The sequence below is a fragment of the Amblyomma maculatum genome, chromosome 4 (genome assembly GCF_055883805.1).
Source record: "Amblyomma maculatum isolate TAMU_Amacu chromosome 4, ASM5588380v1, whole genome shotgun sequence".
Taxonomy (NCBI): domain Eukaryota; kingdom Metazoa; phylum Arthropoda; class Arachnida; order Ixodida; family Ixodidae; genus Amblyomma; species Amblyomma maculatum.
In genome coordinates, this window is record NC_139347.1 from 179,276,624 (window position 1) to 179,293,496 (window position 16,873).

The 16,873-nt window shown below is 47.5% G+C and overlaps 1 protein-coding gene and 1 non-coding gene across 2 annotated transcripts; both read right to left on the reverse strand.

Annotated features, from left to right (window-relative positions):
- Positions 1 to 292: 292 nt before the first annotated feature.
- Positions 293 to 6,929, reverse strand: LOC146193633 (uncharacterized). The gene is made up of 2 exons (XM_084600588.1): positions 5,904 to 6,929; positions 293 to 382 (listed from the first exon to the last, which is right to left on the reverse strand). The coding sequence occupies exons 1-2, from the start codon at positions 6,927 to 6,929 to the stop codon at positions 293 to 295; spliced, it is 1,116 nt and encodes a 371-aa protein (XP_084456714.1).
- Positions 6,930 to 12,184: 5,255 nt separating this feature from the next.
- TRNAF-GAA (transfer RNA phenylalanine (anticodon GAA)) lies at positions 12,185 to 12,305 on the reverse strand. Its single transcript has 2 exons — positions 12,268 to 12,305; positions 12,185 to 12,230 (listed from the first exon to the last, which is right to left on the reverse strand). It is a non-coding gene; the product is annotated as a tRNA-Phe (tRNA).
- Between the last annotated feature and the right edge of the window lie 4,568 nt (positions 12,306 to 16,873).

A 16,873-nucleotide genomic window follows, 5' to 3' on the forward strand; every position in this document is an offset into this window, starting at 1 on the left:
TCCGTTCGCTAGCGCGTCCGGAAGTGGAATCGCCACCACTCGGCCATCCTGACATTGTTTTAACCAGATTTTAGTTGCTGCACTACACTGCGTTCTCGAAATATGGCAAAAATAAACGTCTCAGAATCGGGATTCGAACCCACGCCTACATCCGTGGACCAGAAGCCTCGGTTAGTTCGCATAGCGAGTAAGGTACTAAACCTTGAGTCTGGCGCCTTAGACCACTCGGTCATCCTGTTTTTTTTTCTTTATTGCCCTACTTTGACAAACACTGCACACACACAAAAAAACTTCATTCAATCTTGACACCAGCAACCTGCCAGAGCTGCTTGACAGGCCTTGTCTTGTTTAATATTCTTTGAGCAGGCTCAAATTTTCCATCCTGGGTAGCCAATCGGGGTTACAGGATTGTGATCTCACCACTTGCACGAATCTGTGCACATTCTCCTTTAAGTACATGCGGGCCGGTCGCGCGTCTGGGTCGCAGTAATAACCCGCCATCCTGGAGCGCCATATACTATGGAGGCCCCAGAGCATTACTTGGTCCAACGGAAAACCATCCTCATTTTGAATGGCCAAAAATCTGATGCCGTACGGATGAAGCGGAAACTCTTTTTTAATGGTTCTTTGTAAAACATCCCAAAGATACACCCCCTCCCAACAGTGAAGAAATACATGATCAATTGTTTCGGGCACTTTGCATATTAGACAGTGCGTACCCCATGGTAAAAATAAACCTTTCCCCTCTAAGAACTTTTTAACTGGTAGTGTTTCTGTATGTAATTTGAAGAAGTAAGTTTTTATTCCTGGCTGCACTTGCATTCTTTTAACTCTTTTCAAAACGTCCCCACCGTTGCCTCCATTGTACATGGCTCTGTACACTGGCACTGGAAAAACATCACACAGATCTACGTATAGCTTTTTCCGCTTCACTTCACTTAAGAATTCTGTCGAAAAACGCGCTGTAAGAAATTTCACGCTGTCAGCCACTTCTCTAAAATAACCGAAGATTCTCCCTGGTAAACTCTTGGTACCCACAACAAAATCAGGCAAAACACGGTTCAATCTTAGTTGGCACACAATTCTTAAGAAAGGGTCACTAACATCTCGGAAGAAGAAAAACCTGTTGACAAGCTGGCGGAGAAATAGATGTCCCAGCCCGAGACCACCGTCTTTCTCACTTCGAAACAAGTTCGTCCGCTTGCACGGTTCCCAGCTCGATGACCAAAGAAACACAGCTAGAATACGATGTATCTTCTGTACATTTACCCGGGAACAGTGCAACACTTGCATGACATACCAGAGTCTGCTTAAAAAGAACACATTCCACACCATCGCTCTTGCAAAAATTGATAAATATGCCCCCTTCCATCTATCTGCTTTTTCCTGTATTTCGTTCAGTTCTCCTTTCCAGTATGCATCGCTATCCCTGTAGCTGTTTAATGGAACTCCTAAGTATTTTGTGGGGGTTGTTACCCAGGGCAAATTTCCAAAAAACTCTGGGGTCGATGGCCAATTGCCATGCCAAAATCCCTGACACTTTGACCAGTTCACTTTGCTTCCGGTTGCCTTCCTGAAACTGTCTACACACTGCACTGCCTCGCGTCTACTATGCTGATCCACAGCACAGACCGCTAGGTCATCCGCGTATGCGAGCAACTTGACTTCAGCGGCCTGCAACTTAAAACCTTTAACTGCCTCGTTTTGGATAATATTCACACATAGTGTCTCTATGTATATGGCAAACAAACCCACGCCCACATTCGTGGACCAGAAGCCTCGGTTAGTTCGCATAGCGAGCAAGGTAATAAACCTTGAGTCTGGCGCCTCAGACCACTCGGCCATCCTGACATTGTTCCAGCCAGATTTTAGTTGCTGCACTACACTGAGTTCTCGAAGTACGGCAAAAATAAACGTGTCAGAGGTGGGATTCGAACCCACGCCCACATTCGTGAACCAGAAGCCTCGGTTAGTTCGCATAGCGAGTAAGGTACTAAATCTTGAGTCTGGCGCCTTAGAGCACTCGGCCATCCTTTATTTTTCTTTTTTTAGACCGCTCGGCCACGGAACCTTTTTTCTTTATTACCCACTTGGCAACTACAAATAACGATAAAAAGTCGCATGGAATTAAAAACACAAGTCACTTTCTTACAGGTTTCTTGTGATAGAATGGATTAAGTGACATTAGCTTGTCCAAGACTGTCGGCCATTACGGGGGTTCAGATTGCCCTCCGAAAACATCACGCGTGTACATTACACTTTCAACAAAGTACTGATGGGCTGGGTGTACGACAACATGCTCATGGCAAACATCCATCCGTGTTTTCCATATGCTGTGCATACACAAGACCATTAATAAATCACTGGGCACTTCTCATGGCTTGGCGCATTGAAGGTAGCGTATGCCAAACGGCGTTATTGGTAAGTCCTTTTTAATAGTACGCTCTAGCACGTCCCACAAAAAAACCGCATCGTGACAATCAAGGAAAATATGCTCTATGGATTCCAGCTTTTTGCAAATTAAACAGTCAGCAGACCAAGGCACGAAAAGGCCTTTGCTTTCCAGCCATGGCTTCACCGGAAGATGACGGTATGCAATTGAAAAAAGAAAGATTTAGCGGACGATCTGATGGGCATTCTTTTCACTCTTTTCAACACGTCCCGCTCCGGACCCAAAGCATATACAGCGCGATAAAGAGGCACAGGGAAAAAGGTTTCCAATAAATCTTTGTACAGCCGTTTTCGCGTAACAGTACACATATACTCATTTGAAAATCTCGACTTCACTATTTGGAAGGACGCGACAACTTCGCGAAGAAAAGCACTTACAGCCATTGTCCCTGTAGACATAGTCGAAACTACATATTCCGGCAGTGAATCACGCAATCGCACTTGGATTACCGTTCTAAGAAAAACATCGCTTTGTTCGCGGAAAAAAAAGAACCTGGTTACAATCTGCTTTAAGTATAAATGCGACAATCCCAGTCCACCATTATGCACCGCATAAAACAGATTGCATCGACTGGTACGCTCCCATGCTGAAGCCCACACAAACGTGGCAAATACCCTGTGCAGTTTTTGAACAGAGATTCTTGAGATGGATAACACTTGCAGCATGTAAAAAATTTTTGCAACTAGGAACATATTGCAAACGGTAGCTCTTGTGAACTTAGAGAAGTTATGTCCTGCCCATTTGTTTGTTTGGGTTTTCACTTGCTTAACTTCACCGGCCCAACATTCCTTGCTTTCGCGGTAATGCTTTAGAGGCACACCAAGGTAATTGCCTGACGTTATTGTCCATTGCATACTGGAGAACAGTTCACGCGCGTATTGCCAGTTTCCGTGCCAAAATCCTAAACACTTTGCCCAACTAATTTCACTTCCACATGCAGTGCAAAAAGCAGTGGCTTCTTTTACAACTTCTTGCACGCTCTCATGGTCAGTACAAAAAACCGCAATATCGTCCGCGTATGCCAAAACCCGAAATTCACTTTGAAAAAATCTATAACCGCGTATGTTTGGCCTTGTTAGCAATCTTAAACAGAAAGGCTCCAGATAAAGCGCAAACAAAAGGGGAGACAGAGGACAGCCCCGCCTCACTGACGACTGAACAGGTATACGATCGGTTAAATGCTTATTCACAACCAGTCTCGCTGAACAGCGCTCGTAAACCATTTTCACGCCCTTTGTAATCACGGAACCAGCATTGACATGCTCTAAAACAGAGAACAAAATTTCATGCACCACTTTATCAAATGCTTTGTGGAGGTCTAATTGCATCATGGCTACGTGGTCATGCATCGCGTCACAACATTCGAGTACACTCCTTGCTGCGTGTATGTTAGTAAAAATGGTCCTTCCTTTTATACCGCATGTCTGATGTGGGCCTACAAGAGAAGTAATTACACGTTGGAGTCGTCGCCCTAATAATTTTATGTAAATTTTAGAGTCACATTCGTTAGACTTATAGGACGCTAAGACGCTACAGACTGAAACTTAGCTGGATCATCTGTTTTCGGGATTAGTACAACATGTGACATTCGAAAAGACGAAGGAGGTACGTTCTTTTCGTAGCATCCACTAATAACTCTTTCCAGTAAAGCAGCCATTTCAGTTGGAAAGGCCTTGTATATGGCAGCACCAAGACCATCTGGTCCGGGGGACTTATTGGAATTTAATTCCCCGATAACGGCCTCAATTTCCTCGGAAGTAATCTATTCTTCAAGTGTCTGCGCCACTTCGTCTTCTACTCTTGGCATCAGCGACAGAAAGTCTTTTCTGAAGCGTTCAATGTCCGGTGTTCTCAGGCTAAACAATTCCCTGTAAAATTCTACAAACGCCCGTTCAATCGTTTTTTTTTTCGATGTAACTACGTTCTGATAGCAGATTTCTTTTATCTCTTTTGACACTGCGTACCTTTTTTCGTCACTAAGTGACCTTTTCGTGGGCGTCTCTCCGAGCCACAATTTTTCGCTGCGTACCCTTATCACCGCACCGCGATACTACGCTTCGTCTATAACCTAAAGTTTGGTTTTTATTTTTTTAATATCTTTGGCGAACAAGCCAGGCTTAACGCTCTCCATGCTAAGCATGTGTTCAAGTGTGCTTCGAAGTTCTTTTAATTGTTCTCTTTCTTTACGTCGGAGAGTGCATGCTCGGTCAATAGCAGCTATCTTTATATCGCACTTAAACTGCTCCCATGCTTGTATAAAATTAGAGTCATTTTGTAACATATGCGTAATATATTCTTTCACATTAGTGGTAAACTCTTCATCGAGCCGCAGATTTTCATTAAATTTCCATAGCTCCCAATTGAACTTTGTTGCGTTACTTTTCATACCTAGAGTAATCTTTACGAAGGAGTGGTCACTAAAGCTCATGGGAAGTGTTTGATATTCCGAGCACAAGGGCACACAATCAATAGGAACATATATTCGGTCCAACCTTGCATGACAGCTACCTTCAAAGTGCGTGAACATTGCTTGGCCTTCATGCGTCAGTATACAGCCAGCATCTTCAAGCTCTGCCTCATTAACAATGTCAATAAGTAACTCTGCACTCTTGTCACGAAGGACACGGTCTGTTGTTCTATCTTCCGGTCTACAGACACAGTTGAAGTCTCCAAGCAGGAGAACACGCCTCTCATGCATTAGGAAGGATTTCATATAGTGAAAAAATCCTTCGCGCTCAAACGTTCTAGTCGGCGCATAAACACAGATCGCTCTCCAGTCCAATCCAGAAAAACCGAAACCACATATCAATAACCGCGTCCACTTCACACGAGAACACACTGTACACACTCTATGCAATTTCGGATGAAAATGACACACCCCCCCGATCTTCCAACAGCATGACAAACGCAAACACTATATCTAGAACGATATAATTCAGCCATTTTATCTGTTTGTTGTTCGCTTTCTATTTTGCTCTCTTGAACTGCTAGCACATCAATTTCTTTTTCCAGCAGAAGGCGGTTCAATTGCTGTTGTCTCCGACGCGTTGACAGCCCCCTCACATTTAGCGTGGCTACGCGCAAGCTAGTGGATAAATAGGTCGCCATCTCAACAAATTATAAATCGCGAAACATTTCACTCACATCTCTTCTGCAGAAAGACAGCATTGCAGTTTAACTGTTGCATGGGATGACCTTCCTTTTTGGCGAGTCTGTCCGTCGTTCCAAGCGCTGCTCCCGATCATGGACCGGGCTTGTGATGTGTCAACCGAAAAGGGCACCCCCGCTATGGCGGAGGCACAGGTGACACAGTTCTCCGGTCTGGGGGCACGTTTGGCCTTGGCTTGAAGGACGACCGGAGAAGGGGGGCCGCCTTCAGTGGAGGCTGTCCGTTTTCCGCTCCTCCTTGGGTTGATCCCTCGTTGACACTCTCTTCGTGCACACACTTCACAGGCAAGGTAGAAGCAGCTGGCATCTCAGCTTCAGTGTCTCCCTGTTCTTCATTGTGTTGCGTAGCCGAAGCTAGGCTTGCGGCACTGGCATTGCCGTTTTCTTTCGAGGGTGTCTCTGTCCCAGCAACATTCGACAACGGAGCAATCAAAACTGACTCACAGTGTTCTTTGAGGTCAGGGGTCTTCTCAGAGGATTGCTCCTTCTGTTCGGCCTCCTCAGTGATTCCACTGCTCGCTTCCTCGGCGTCCGCTGCGTCCATCAAGTGCTCGCCTGCCACTTCACTCGGCACGGGGCCTGCAACGTTGGCATACGTGCGCACACATTGTGACTCGTCATGGCCGAAGCGACGACACAGCCAGCAGCGTGGCACACGACAATCACGCCGTGTATGACCTTTCCCGCGGCACCGGAGGCAAAGCGGGGCTCTGCCTTGGACGTGGGCGAGTGCGACGTCCTCGGCGACCCGAAGCTGATGCAGCAGGTCCTCAATGGTCACGCCCACTTTTAGCTTCAGCGTGACCGTTCGTGTCATTGAAGCCTTGTCGACACACCCTTGCACTTTCCACTTGTCTCTTGAAATTTCAGTCACTTTTCCAAAAGCCGCCAACGCTGCTCGCACATCATCGTCTTGCACGCCGTGAAGCAGCCAGAAAAGCTTCAACCTGATGCCTTGGATACTGGGGTCAATGACCACGCAGCGGTGTTCCTTCACTTCAATAGCTTGGGCTTGTAAAATCTTCGCTTTCGCCTCTTCATCCTTAAAACTTACCGCCCACACGTGATTCATTTGATATGCCCCGAGGGCAACCACTTCCGGCAGCAGTGGAAGACGAGCGAGGGAGTCTCGAAAGTGCTCCACCCGGTACGGCCTTGCTTTTATGTCGCCATGCAAAAAAACAGTGTGCAAAACACTCGAACCTGTAGGCAGATGCGGTAGAACCAGTTCATAATCCTTGGTAGGCATCTCCGTGCTCCTGATACCACGGCCCAGCTGGGCCACTGAATCCGCTCCTTGGGAGCCCATGATAATCACGTCCGTCACACTCGGTGGCCGGAAGTGGAAACTTGGCCATCCTGACATTGTTCTAGCCAGATTTTAGTTGCTGCACTACACTGCGTTCTCGAAGTACGGCAAAAATAAACGTGTCAGAAGTGGAATTCGAACCCACGCCCTCATCCGTGGACCAGAAGCCTCGTTTAGTTCGCATAGCGAGTAAGGTACTAAACCTTAAGTCTGCCGCCTTAGACCACTCGGCCATCCTGACTTTTTTTTTTCTTTATTGCCGTGAAACAAAAACAAAATACACATGATAAAACTCGTCAACTACACTTGAGCTAACGGGTACGCGGCTAAAATCTTTTCAGGTGCACCAACTCATCAAATGGACATTGCCATTGTGGTGGATCCTGCTGCATCCTGAAAGTTTCGCGTATATGCACCGCACTTTCAATAAAGTTTTCACGCGCAGATCGTGTCCCTATAACTGCATGTCCCACCTGCATTCGTGTTTTTCACAAACTATGGAGGCCAAGAAGCATAATTAAATCATAAGGGGCATCATCGTTCTGCATTGGTAGGATTCTGATACCGTACGGAGTTAGGGGAAGTTCCTTTTTAATTGTCCTTTCGAGGACGTCCCATAGAAAGACAGCATCCCAACACTAAGAAAACGTGTTCAATTGTTTCCGGTTTTCTGCACAACAGGCAATTTGTTGTCCATGGGACGAAGATACCTTTTTCATTCAGCCAGGTTTTAACAGGGAGCGTATTAGAGTGAAGTTTGAAAAGGAACGTTTTAGCAGATGGCCTCACGGGCATCTTCTTGACTCTTTTCAAAACGTCCTGCCCTGGGCCTCCACAGTGTAATGCCCGGTAAAAAGGCACCGGCAGCATCACGTCAATGAGATCTTTATACAGATTTTTTTCTGGGAACATTGTAAAGGTAATCAAAAGAAAACCGCACTTCCAGCAACTTGCACGAAAAAACAACCTCGCGCAGGTAGCCAGTCACAGTACCAGGCATGTTATCACATGACACAATCCATTCAGGGAGCAGCCTCTGCAATCGCACTTTCATCACAGTTCTTAGAAAGGTATCTTTTTGATCACGCAGGAATATAAATCGCGAAACCACTTGACGCAAGAACAAATGGGCAAGGCCAAGCCCGCCCCTTTTAACAGAAATAAACAAATCCGTCCGGGTGGTTTTTTCCCATGTGGATGCCCAAATAAAAACAGCAAAAACGCGCTGCTTTTTCTCAATTGAGGTTCGGGAGACACGCAACACATTGATGAGGTACCACAGCCTCGAAATAAGAAAAACATTGTAAATAGAAGCGCGCGAAAACATTGAGAGTTGCCTTCCTTGCCAGGCATCCGCTTTTTCTTTCGCTCTGGATGTTTCTTCCATCCAGTGCACGTTGGGATCTCGATAACAATCTAAAGGCACGCCCAGATATCGCGTTGGGAGAGCAGGCCATCGCAGCTTACAAAAGAAGTCAGGTGCCACGTCCCAATCACCGTGCCAAAACCCAGAGCTTTTCTCCCAATTGATCTTACATCCGGTTTGATCACAAAATGTCTGGACGACAGCCGTGACTTCACAGATGCTCTTTCTAGTTGCACAAAACACTGCTATGTCATCAGCATATGCTAGCATTTTTACGTGTGCTGATTGCAGCTTGAACCCTAAAATGCGATCGCTATCAACGATAGCCAAGCAAAGTGGCTCTAAATACAGTGCAAAAAGCAAGGGTGAGAGCGGGCAGCCCTGCCTTACCGATGAACGTACTGCGATGCTGTCAGTCAGTTCACCATTCACTATAATACGGGTCGTGCAGTTCGCGTAAGCCATTTTAACACCCTCCACTATGACTTCACCAAGGTTAGAATGCTCCAAAATGGAAAAAAGAATTTCGTGAGAAACACGGTCAAAGGCTTTCGCCAAGTGTAACTGCATCATGGCTATCTGACCACCGAGTGCATCAACACATTCTAGTACGGTTCTTGCGACATGTATATTCGTGGCAATGGATCGACCCTTGATGCCGCATGTTTGATGAGACCAAACCAGTTTTTTTATTATGGTTTGCAGTCTTTTTGCCAAAACCTTCATGTACACCTTGTAGCCAACATTGGTGAGGCTAATCGGTCGATATGACCCCACCAACTGTCGTTTCTCCGGATCATCTGTCTTGGGTAATTAGCACAATGTGCGATGTAGAGAAAGACAATGGAACAGTATTACGTTCATAAGCTTCAGTGATTACATCGAGCATAAACTGAGCCGCATATGATGAAAAGGTTTAAAGAAGGCAGCGCTTAGACCATCCGGCCCAGGGGCTTTCCCAGGTGTCAGGTCATCTACTGCAGATTCTATCTCCTGCAACGTTATCGGTGTTTCTAGGCGCGCTTTACTTTCGTCATCCAGTGCAGGCATCAGTCTTAGAAAATCTGTTTGAAAGGCGCCTACAGTGTCAAGCTTAGCGCTAAGCAGTTTTTCGAAGTGCTCTGTTACCGCACGCTGAATATCTTTCGCATCTTCAGTGATATGGCCGGCATACCTTATACTCCTTATATCTTTCTGGCAGGCGTATCTTTTTTCGTCTGCTAGCGTTCGTTTTGTCGGCACTTCTCCTGCCCAAAGTTTTTCCGCCCTTGCACGTATGACAGCCGCTGTGTACCTTTCGCTGTCGATTGTTTCCAGCTCAATTTTAATCTCTCGTATTTCACTGGCGAAATGCCCCGGCACCGTACTTTCCATGCTAAAAAAAACCTGAAGTTGTTCATTCAGTTCTTTTTCTTTTTCTTTCTCTTTATGCCGCACCTTACTGCTCTTTTCTATGGATTTCAATTTGACCCACTCTTTGAAGCTGTCCCATTCCGCTGCAAAACTGACTGGTCGCATAGCCAGACGACTTTCAAACTCGGTCTTAACTTCGAACTCTTCATCGGCGAGAAGTTTGGCATTCAGTTTCCATAGGTACCAGTTAAAGCGCGATTTCTTTCCTGCCCTTTCGAACACTGCACTCACGAGACAATGATCGCTGAAAGACACAGGTTTGACCTCATATGCAGTACATAGGGAAACAAGATAAACCGAGGCATACACCCTGTCCAATCGAGCATGGCTATCTCACTGAAAGTGCGTGAACTCTGGTTGGTTTCCAGTGGAGAACACACTACCAACATCCTCAAGGCCGTATTCATGCAAAAGTGCATTCAACTGCTCGGAGCTTCTCTCTCTTCAAGGTTTACACTTCGCCGCTCGGTCCACAGCTGCGCACACACAGTTGCAGTCACCAAGTAAAAGCAAGATTTTGTCGACCTTCAACCACGATTCAATAGACTCAAAAAACAACTCACGTTCGCGTTCTGAATTGGGAGGATACAAACACAACACACACCAGCATAAATTACAGTAGGTAAAATCAGTAACCAAAAGCCGACCACTTGGACAGGCAAAAACGAACTCTACACTTACTCCCAGCGTGTTATGTATAAATAAAAGGCATCCACCCGATACACCAACAGAATGGCATACACACACATAAACGTTTGTTTGGAAAGAAGCCACCATACGGTCAGTGCTTTCTTGGCTCTCAATCTTTGACTCTTGCACAGCTGCTACATCTATATCATTATCTAAAAGGAGGCGACTGAGCTGGCATTGTCGCCTTCTCGCTCCCAGCCCTTTGCAATTCAAAGTAGCTACGTGTAACGGCGAATTAACCTTGAGAGTCATGTATTAGCGAGAGACGTCCGTACCCGCATGGTGCCCACCTTCATGATTGCGTGGCCTCCGCTTCTGAAGAACAGTGGCATATGTGTGCATGTATTGTCCTCCCAGCAGAACGTCGGGCTGCATACAAACGAAGTCCAAGCACCGTCTGTCATTTTTGCTCACACACGCCCCGCTTGGTTGCAGAATGTTCCTCACGCTGGTCGGTAGGCAGCCGACCCACAAATCGTTCAGGACACCACAAAACCTACGGAGGCGGTTTCCCCGCCTGCCGCGTGTCGGCCGAGAAGTTCGGCTTCGGTCTTAACGTTGCTCTTCGGATGCCCGAAGTTTTCGGCGGCGGCTCACCACAAACACCGCCTGGCAGTTTCGCTTCAATAAAGGCTGCTGTCTCCGGCCCAACCTCCATGGCATCAGTACAGGAAGGCTCAGTGCTGAGATGCTCCTCAGCGTCAGAAAAATTGATTACATCTTCTGATGCTTCCTTTGACGCGCCTTCATGGTCCTCTGACGGATCCTGCAGGCTCGCCGAGTTTCACTCTCTTGACTGGGCACCGCCACCTTATGCTTTGTTATAACAGTCATGGAAGGCGCGTCCCGTTTTGTTGACTGACCTCTAATGTCGGCAGCCTCCTCCGCATCCACCTCGTCCATTATTATCTCCGACGAGTCTTCGCTGGTCCCAGGTCCGGCAATGCTAGTGTAGGTACGAGCACACTGGCTGTCTTCATGCCCGAACCGTCGACAGGTTCCGCAGCGAGGAACCCGGCATTCTTTGCGGATGTGACCAGTACTCCGGCAGCGTAGGTACAGAGGGGGGTCTGCCTGGCACAATAACGAGCGCCAGCTCACCGCTAACATTCAGCTGATGCGGCAGGTCGTCGAGCTTCATGCCAGCTTTCAGCTTCAGAGTGACGAGTCTAGTAGTTGAGCCCTTTTCTAACATACCTTTAACTCGCCAGCGCTCCCGTTTAACGTCGGATACCTTTCCGTACGGCGCAAAGGCAGCACGAACATCCTCGTCTGGCACCTTGTGTAGCAGCCAGTGAAGTTTCAGCCGCACATCCTGGTTCGCCGGGTCAATTACCAAGAAGCGACCGTTTTTCACACACAACTCGCCTACACTAACAAGCTTGGTCACCGCTTCAGAATCCTTGAGAGTGACAGCCCAGACGTGGCTCATCCGATACGCCCCCATCGCAACAACATCGGGGATCAGCGAATGCTGTGCCAAAGCGCCGCGGAAATCTTCCACCCGGTACGGGCGGGCCCTGATATCGGCATGCAAAAAACCGTATTCAAAACAAACCGACCTGTTGGGAGTGCAGGCAAAACAACTTGATAAGTACTATCCTGTTCAGCAGTCCTTTTACCGCGGCTTGACATGGCCGCTGAAGCCGCTCCTGGGGAGCCCTGCATCCTGCGTCCCTTCCCTGGCGTGGCCGGAAGCAGAATCACTCGGCCATCCTGACATTGTTTTAGCCAGATTTTAGTTGCTGCACTACACTGCGTTCTCGAAGTACGGCAAAAATAAACGTGTCAGAAGTGGGATTTGAACCCACGCCCACATCCGTGGACCAGAAGCCTCGGTTAGTTCGCATAGCGAGTAAGGTACTAAACCTTCAGTCTGCCGCCTTAGACCACTCGGCCATCCTGACATTGTTTTAGCCAGATTTTAGTTCCTGCACTACACTACTTTCTCGAAGTATGGCAAAAATAAACGTGTCAGAAGTGGGATTCGAACCCACGCCCAAATCCGTGGACCAGAAGCCAAGGTTAGTTCGCGTAGCGAGTAAGGTACTAAACAGTAAGTCTGCCGCCTTAGACCACTCGGCCATCCTTCTTTTTTTATTGCCGGCTGTCATACACATAACCAAGGTTGACACACAAATTGGACTGAACACTCCAGCTCGTGATGTTCACATAAATATGACACAGGTAAAAAAGCCGTTGACCCTATTGGGGTTGACGTTGTCGAGTTAAAATTCTTTCAACTCTACCAATGGTTCAACTTTCACCACCCATGCTGGGACTGCACTCATCACTTTGTGCATTTCAACAAAGGTGTACATACACTCGCGAAAGTAGAGCCTTGCAGGGCGAGCTTCAGGGTCAACGTAGAAGCCAGCCATTCGGGACCGCCAGAGACTGTGTAATCCTAGCAACATTACGGTGTCTAGGGGTACATCATCTTCATTATCTGTCGGCAGGAACCTGATTCCGTGTGGATCTAAAGGTAATTCTTTTTTAAGTGTTCTTTGTAATACGTCCCAAAAATAAACCCCTTCCCAGCAGTGCAGAAAAACATGGTCTATTTTATCAGGTTGTTCACATATTAGGCATTGTGAACCCCAAGGCAGATAAAAACCCTTGTCTTCGAAAAATGTTTTCACCGATAATGTACCTATATGTAGCTTAAAGAAAAACGTCTTTACCCCCGGAGAAACTGGCATTCTTTTCAAGCGTTTTAATACGCCTTGACCTAGATTCTCGCTGTACAAGGCTCTGTACATAGGAAGAGGAAAAAGGTTGTCACAACTATCATTGTACAGTTTCTTCTTTTTGACTGTACTCAAGTATTCTACCGAAAAACGAGCAGTTAAAATTCGGACACTGCTAACTATTTCTTGAAAAAACTTGGAAATTCGCCCTGGAATACTTCTCGTAAAGACAACAAAATTGGGCACTGCCCGCACGAGCCTTACTTGGCACGCAGTACGTAAGATAGAGTCTGAGATGTCACGGAGGAAAATAAAACGATTAACCAGTTGGCGTACAAATAGATGAGCAAGCCCAAGTCCACCTTCTCGAACCCGGCGAAACAAGTTATCTCGGCTACACCTTTCCCATTTGGATGCCCAAAAAAAACTGAAAAACATCGATGAAGCTTTTGCACATTCAACCTGGAACAATGAAGCACCTGCATGACATACCACAACTTTGCCACAAAAAACAGATTGCACACAGTGGTTCGTGCGAAGATAGATAGCGGCGCCCCTTTCCACTTGTCGACCTTCTCGCCTATCTCTTGAGCCTGGGCACGCCAGAATGAATCACTGTCTTCATAGCACTCCAAAGGTAGGCCCAAATACTTCACCGGTGTTGTGATCCAGGTTACGTTGGCAAAAACATTGGGTGTCGATGAACACTCCCCATGCCAGAACCCTAAGCACTTTCCCCAGTTTACTGGGCTTCCTGAGATCGCACTGAATTCATTCACTATCTCAACAGCCTTGAGTACACTTTCTTTGTCCAAGCAGAAAACTGCTACGTCATCTGTGTACGCCAAGACTTTCACCTCGCACATATGCAGTTGGAAGCCCTGGACAAATTTGCTTCGTATAGTAGACAAGCGCAAAGTTTCTATATAAATACAGAACAGAAGAGGGCTGAGGGGGCAGCCCTGGCGCACCGAGCGTTGCACATTTATTGGATCGCCCAGTTCCTTGTTGACAATCAATCTCGTGGTGCAGTTTCGGTACGCCAGGGCCACGCCCACTCTGATAACAGAACCCACGTTGATATAGTCCAAAATAGAAAACAAAGTATCATGAGAAACACAATCAAAAGCCTTTTCCAAGTCGAGCTGGAGAACCGCGACCCTAGCGCAAACAGCGTCGCAGCACTCCAGCACGCACCTCGCCTTATGTATATTAGTAGTTATGGACCGTCCTTTGATGCCACAAGTCTGATGGGTGCCGACTATCTCTTGAATTACTGTCTGCAGCCTGGCCGCAAGAACTTTCATTAGAATTTTGTAATCGACATTTGTTAGTGATATAGGCCTGTATGATGTCACAAATCTTAATTTCTCCGTTTCATTAGTTTTAGGTATTAACACAGTGTGTGACGTGGCAAACGAAGGCGGCAACACTTTAAGGTGGAAACCTTCGTTAAAAACTTCTGCCAACAGCGGGGATAGCTCTTCCTTAAATGCTTTGTAGAAAGCTGCGCTCAAACCGTCAGGCCCAGGCGACTTCCCCGGGTTTAGGTTTTCTATTGCTCGTGCTACTTCTTGCTCGGAAAATACCTGTTCTAGTCTTTCTTTTGTGCAGTTGTCCAGTCGGGGTAATGAAGAAACAAACACCCCCTTAAACTTCTCCAACTCAATGTCCCTTATTGCGAATAGCTGCTGATAGTAATCATAGAACGCACGTGCTATGTCATCCTTATCCGTCATACGGCTGCCGTTGCATTCTATTTCTAGTATGTCGTTTCGACGAGCGTGTGCTTTTTCGAGACTGAGGGCCCGCTTAGTGGGGGCCTCGCCAGCTGTCAATCTTTAAAACCTTGCACGAACGATCGCTCCAGAATATCGTTCCTCATCCATTAACTCTATTTTCTTTTTAATATTTTTGATGTCATCTTTACACACCCCCGGCTGTTTGCTTTCCTGAGCAACTAACATGTTTAGTGTTGACCTTAGTCCTGCCTCTTCTCGCTTTTCATTATGACGAATGCAACTACCTCTTTCTATGGCTTTCATCTTTATTTCTTGTTTAAATAGCTCCCACTGCTCCCCAATGTTACTGTTAGTTCGCTTCTCTATTTCTTTTATCATCTCTAATATAGTATCACGTTTAATCTGGTCATCTAAGAGTTTAGAATTTAACTTCCAGAGTTCCCAGAGAAAATGTTTGCTTTGATTTCTAGGTCCAATACTGCACTTCACAAGACAGTGACCGGAAAACGAAATCGCGATAACGGCATAAGTTTGGTATCGCATCCAACGGTACATAAATCCGATCGAGTCGCGCATGACTGGATCCCTGGAAATGAGTGTAAAGCACACTGCGCGCACCATCCAAACACTCCGCAACATCTTCCAGTGAAAATTCACCAATCATCTGGGACAAACGGCCAGTGCTTGCGTCTTTCTAGGCACGGTTCGAGGTCTTATCTCTAGCGCTTAACACGCAGTTAAAATCCCCCATCACCACGAGTTTCCTCTCTGAACTTAAATATCGTTGCATGCTTGTGAAGAAGTTGAACCTTTCTTCAACAGTATTGGGTGCATACACACACAGAACGCGCCATTCGCTATTGTGAAAAACGACGTCGCAGACAATGAGCCTTCCGCATGCGGATGAGGTCACGGCTTGCACTGTCAGCCCTGGCAACCGCCTAACAAGCAGAAGGCACCCAGCCGATGAACCCACCGCGTGACTAACAGCCATATCATACCTTGACGTGAAACGCTGCACCATGCTCCCAGTCGCCTCCTCCCCTTCCACCTTAGTTTCTTGAACCGCTAGCACGTCTATGTCTAGCTCTGTCAAAAGGCGCTGTACTTGGATTTGTTTTCGTCTCCCTGCCAACCCACGGACGTTAAGTGTTGCTACGCTCAGGGCCTGTTTCATCGCCATTTTCATGCATAAGGAGGACACCGGGAGCAAGGCGCTTACCTTTCACGTCTAGCGTGCCGCTAGACAGTTCCTGAGGTCCCACCGCCTTCACTTGTGGTGGGCCCGACTTGCTGCGGGGAAGGCTTTTCAGCGGTTTTCCTGTCTGCCGAGGTATTAGGTTTGGGCCTGAACGGTGGTCGTCGGCTCTGTGTCGCTTTCGCTGGTGGCTCCTCGTTGTTGCTCGGGTTCCCTTTGTCAGCACGGTTGCCGGCCTCGGCATGCGGACGCTTTGGCGCACAAGCGGTGCCCGTTGGCCGAGCTCGGACTTCCGTGGTAGCACTCACACTCATTGCTGGTCCCTGTTGTGGTCGCCTTGACTGAACACGTCCTCTTTCAAGCACAACTCCGATACAGCCGACGCTGGCTCTTGAGTGCTGGTGTCCACGCACACCTCTTTATCCGTGCCATGCGATGTCGCCCCATTATCTGGCACTGCGGAACCTCCCGTGTTGTCTTGGGTTCCCTTCGCTGCTTCTTCAGCCTCGGCAACGTCCATCATGTCCTCGGGCGTCTCCTCTCGCATAGCTGGTACCGTTGCCGCCGCATACGCGCGCACACACTCCACTTCCGCGTGTCCGAAGCGCCGGCATCGAGAGCAACCCGGCACTTTACACTCGCGTCGCACGTGTCCGGAGCCGTGGCAACGTAGACATTGCATAGGCCTTCCGGGCACTATGACGAGGGCCAACTCGCCTGCTACCCTCAGTTGATGGGGAAAGTCATCCAGTGTCATCCGTGTCTTCAACTTCAGGAGTACGGACCGTGTTGTGGAGCCTTTTTCGCTTACACCCGAGACGCGCCACCGTTCACGGGTGACTTCG

Excerpts from the sequence above, each read along its gene's own strand:
- LOC146193633 (XM_084600588.1), bottom strand. The coding sequence starts at position 6,929 with ATGGGCTCCCAAGGAGCGGATTCAGTGGCCCAGCTGGGCCGTGGTATC. Across the intron at positions 383-5,903 it reads CAGCTGCTTCTACCTTGCCT|GATGGAAAATTTGAGCCTGC; the intron begins GTGAAGTGTGTG and ends TTGGCTACCCAG.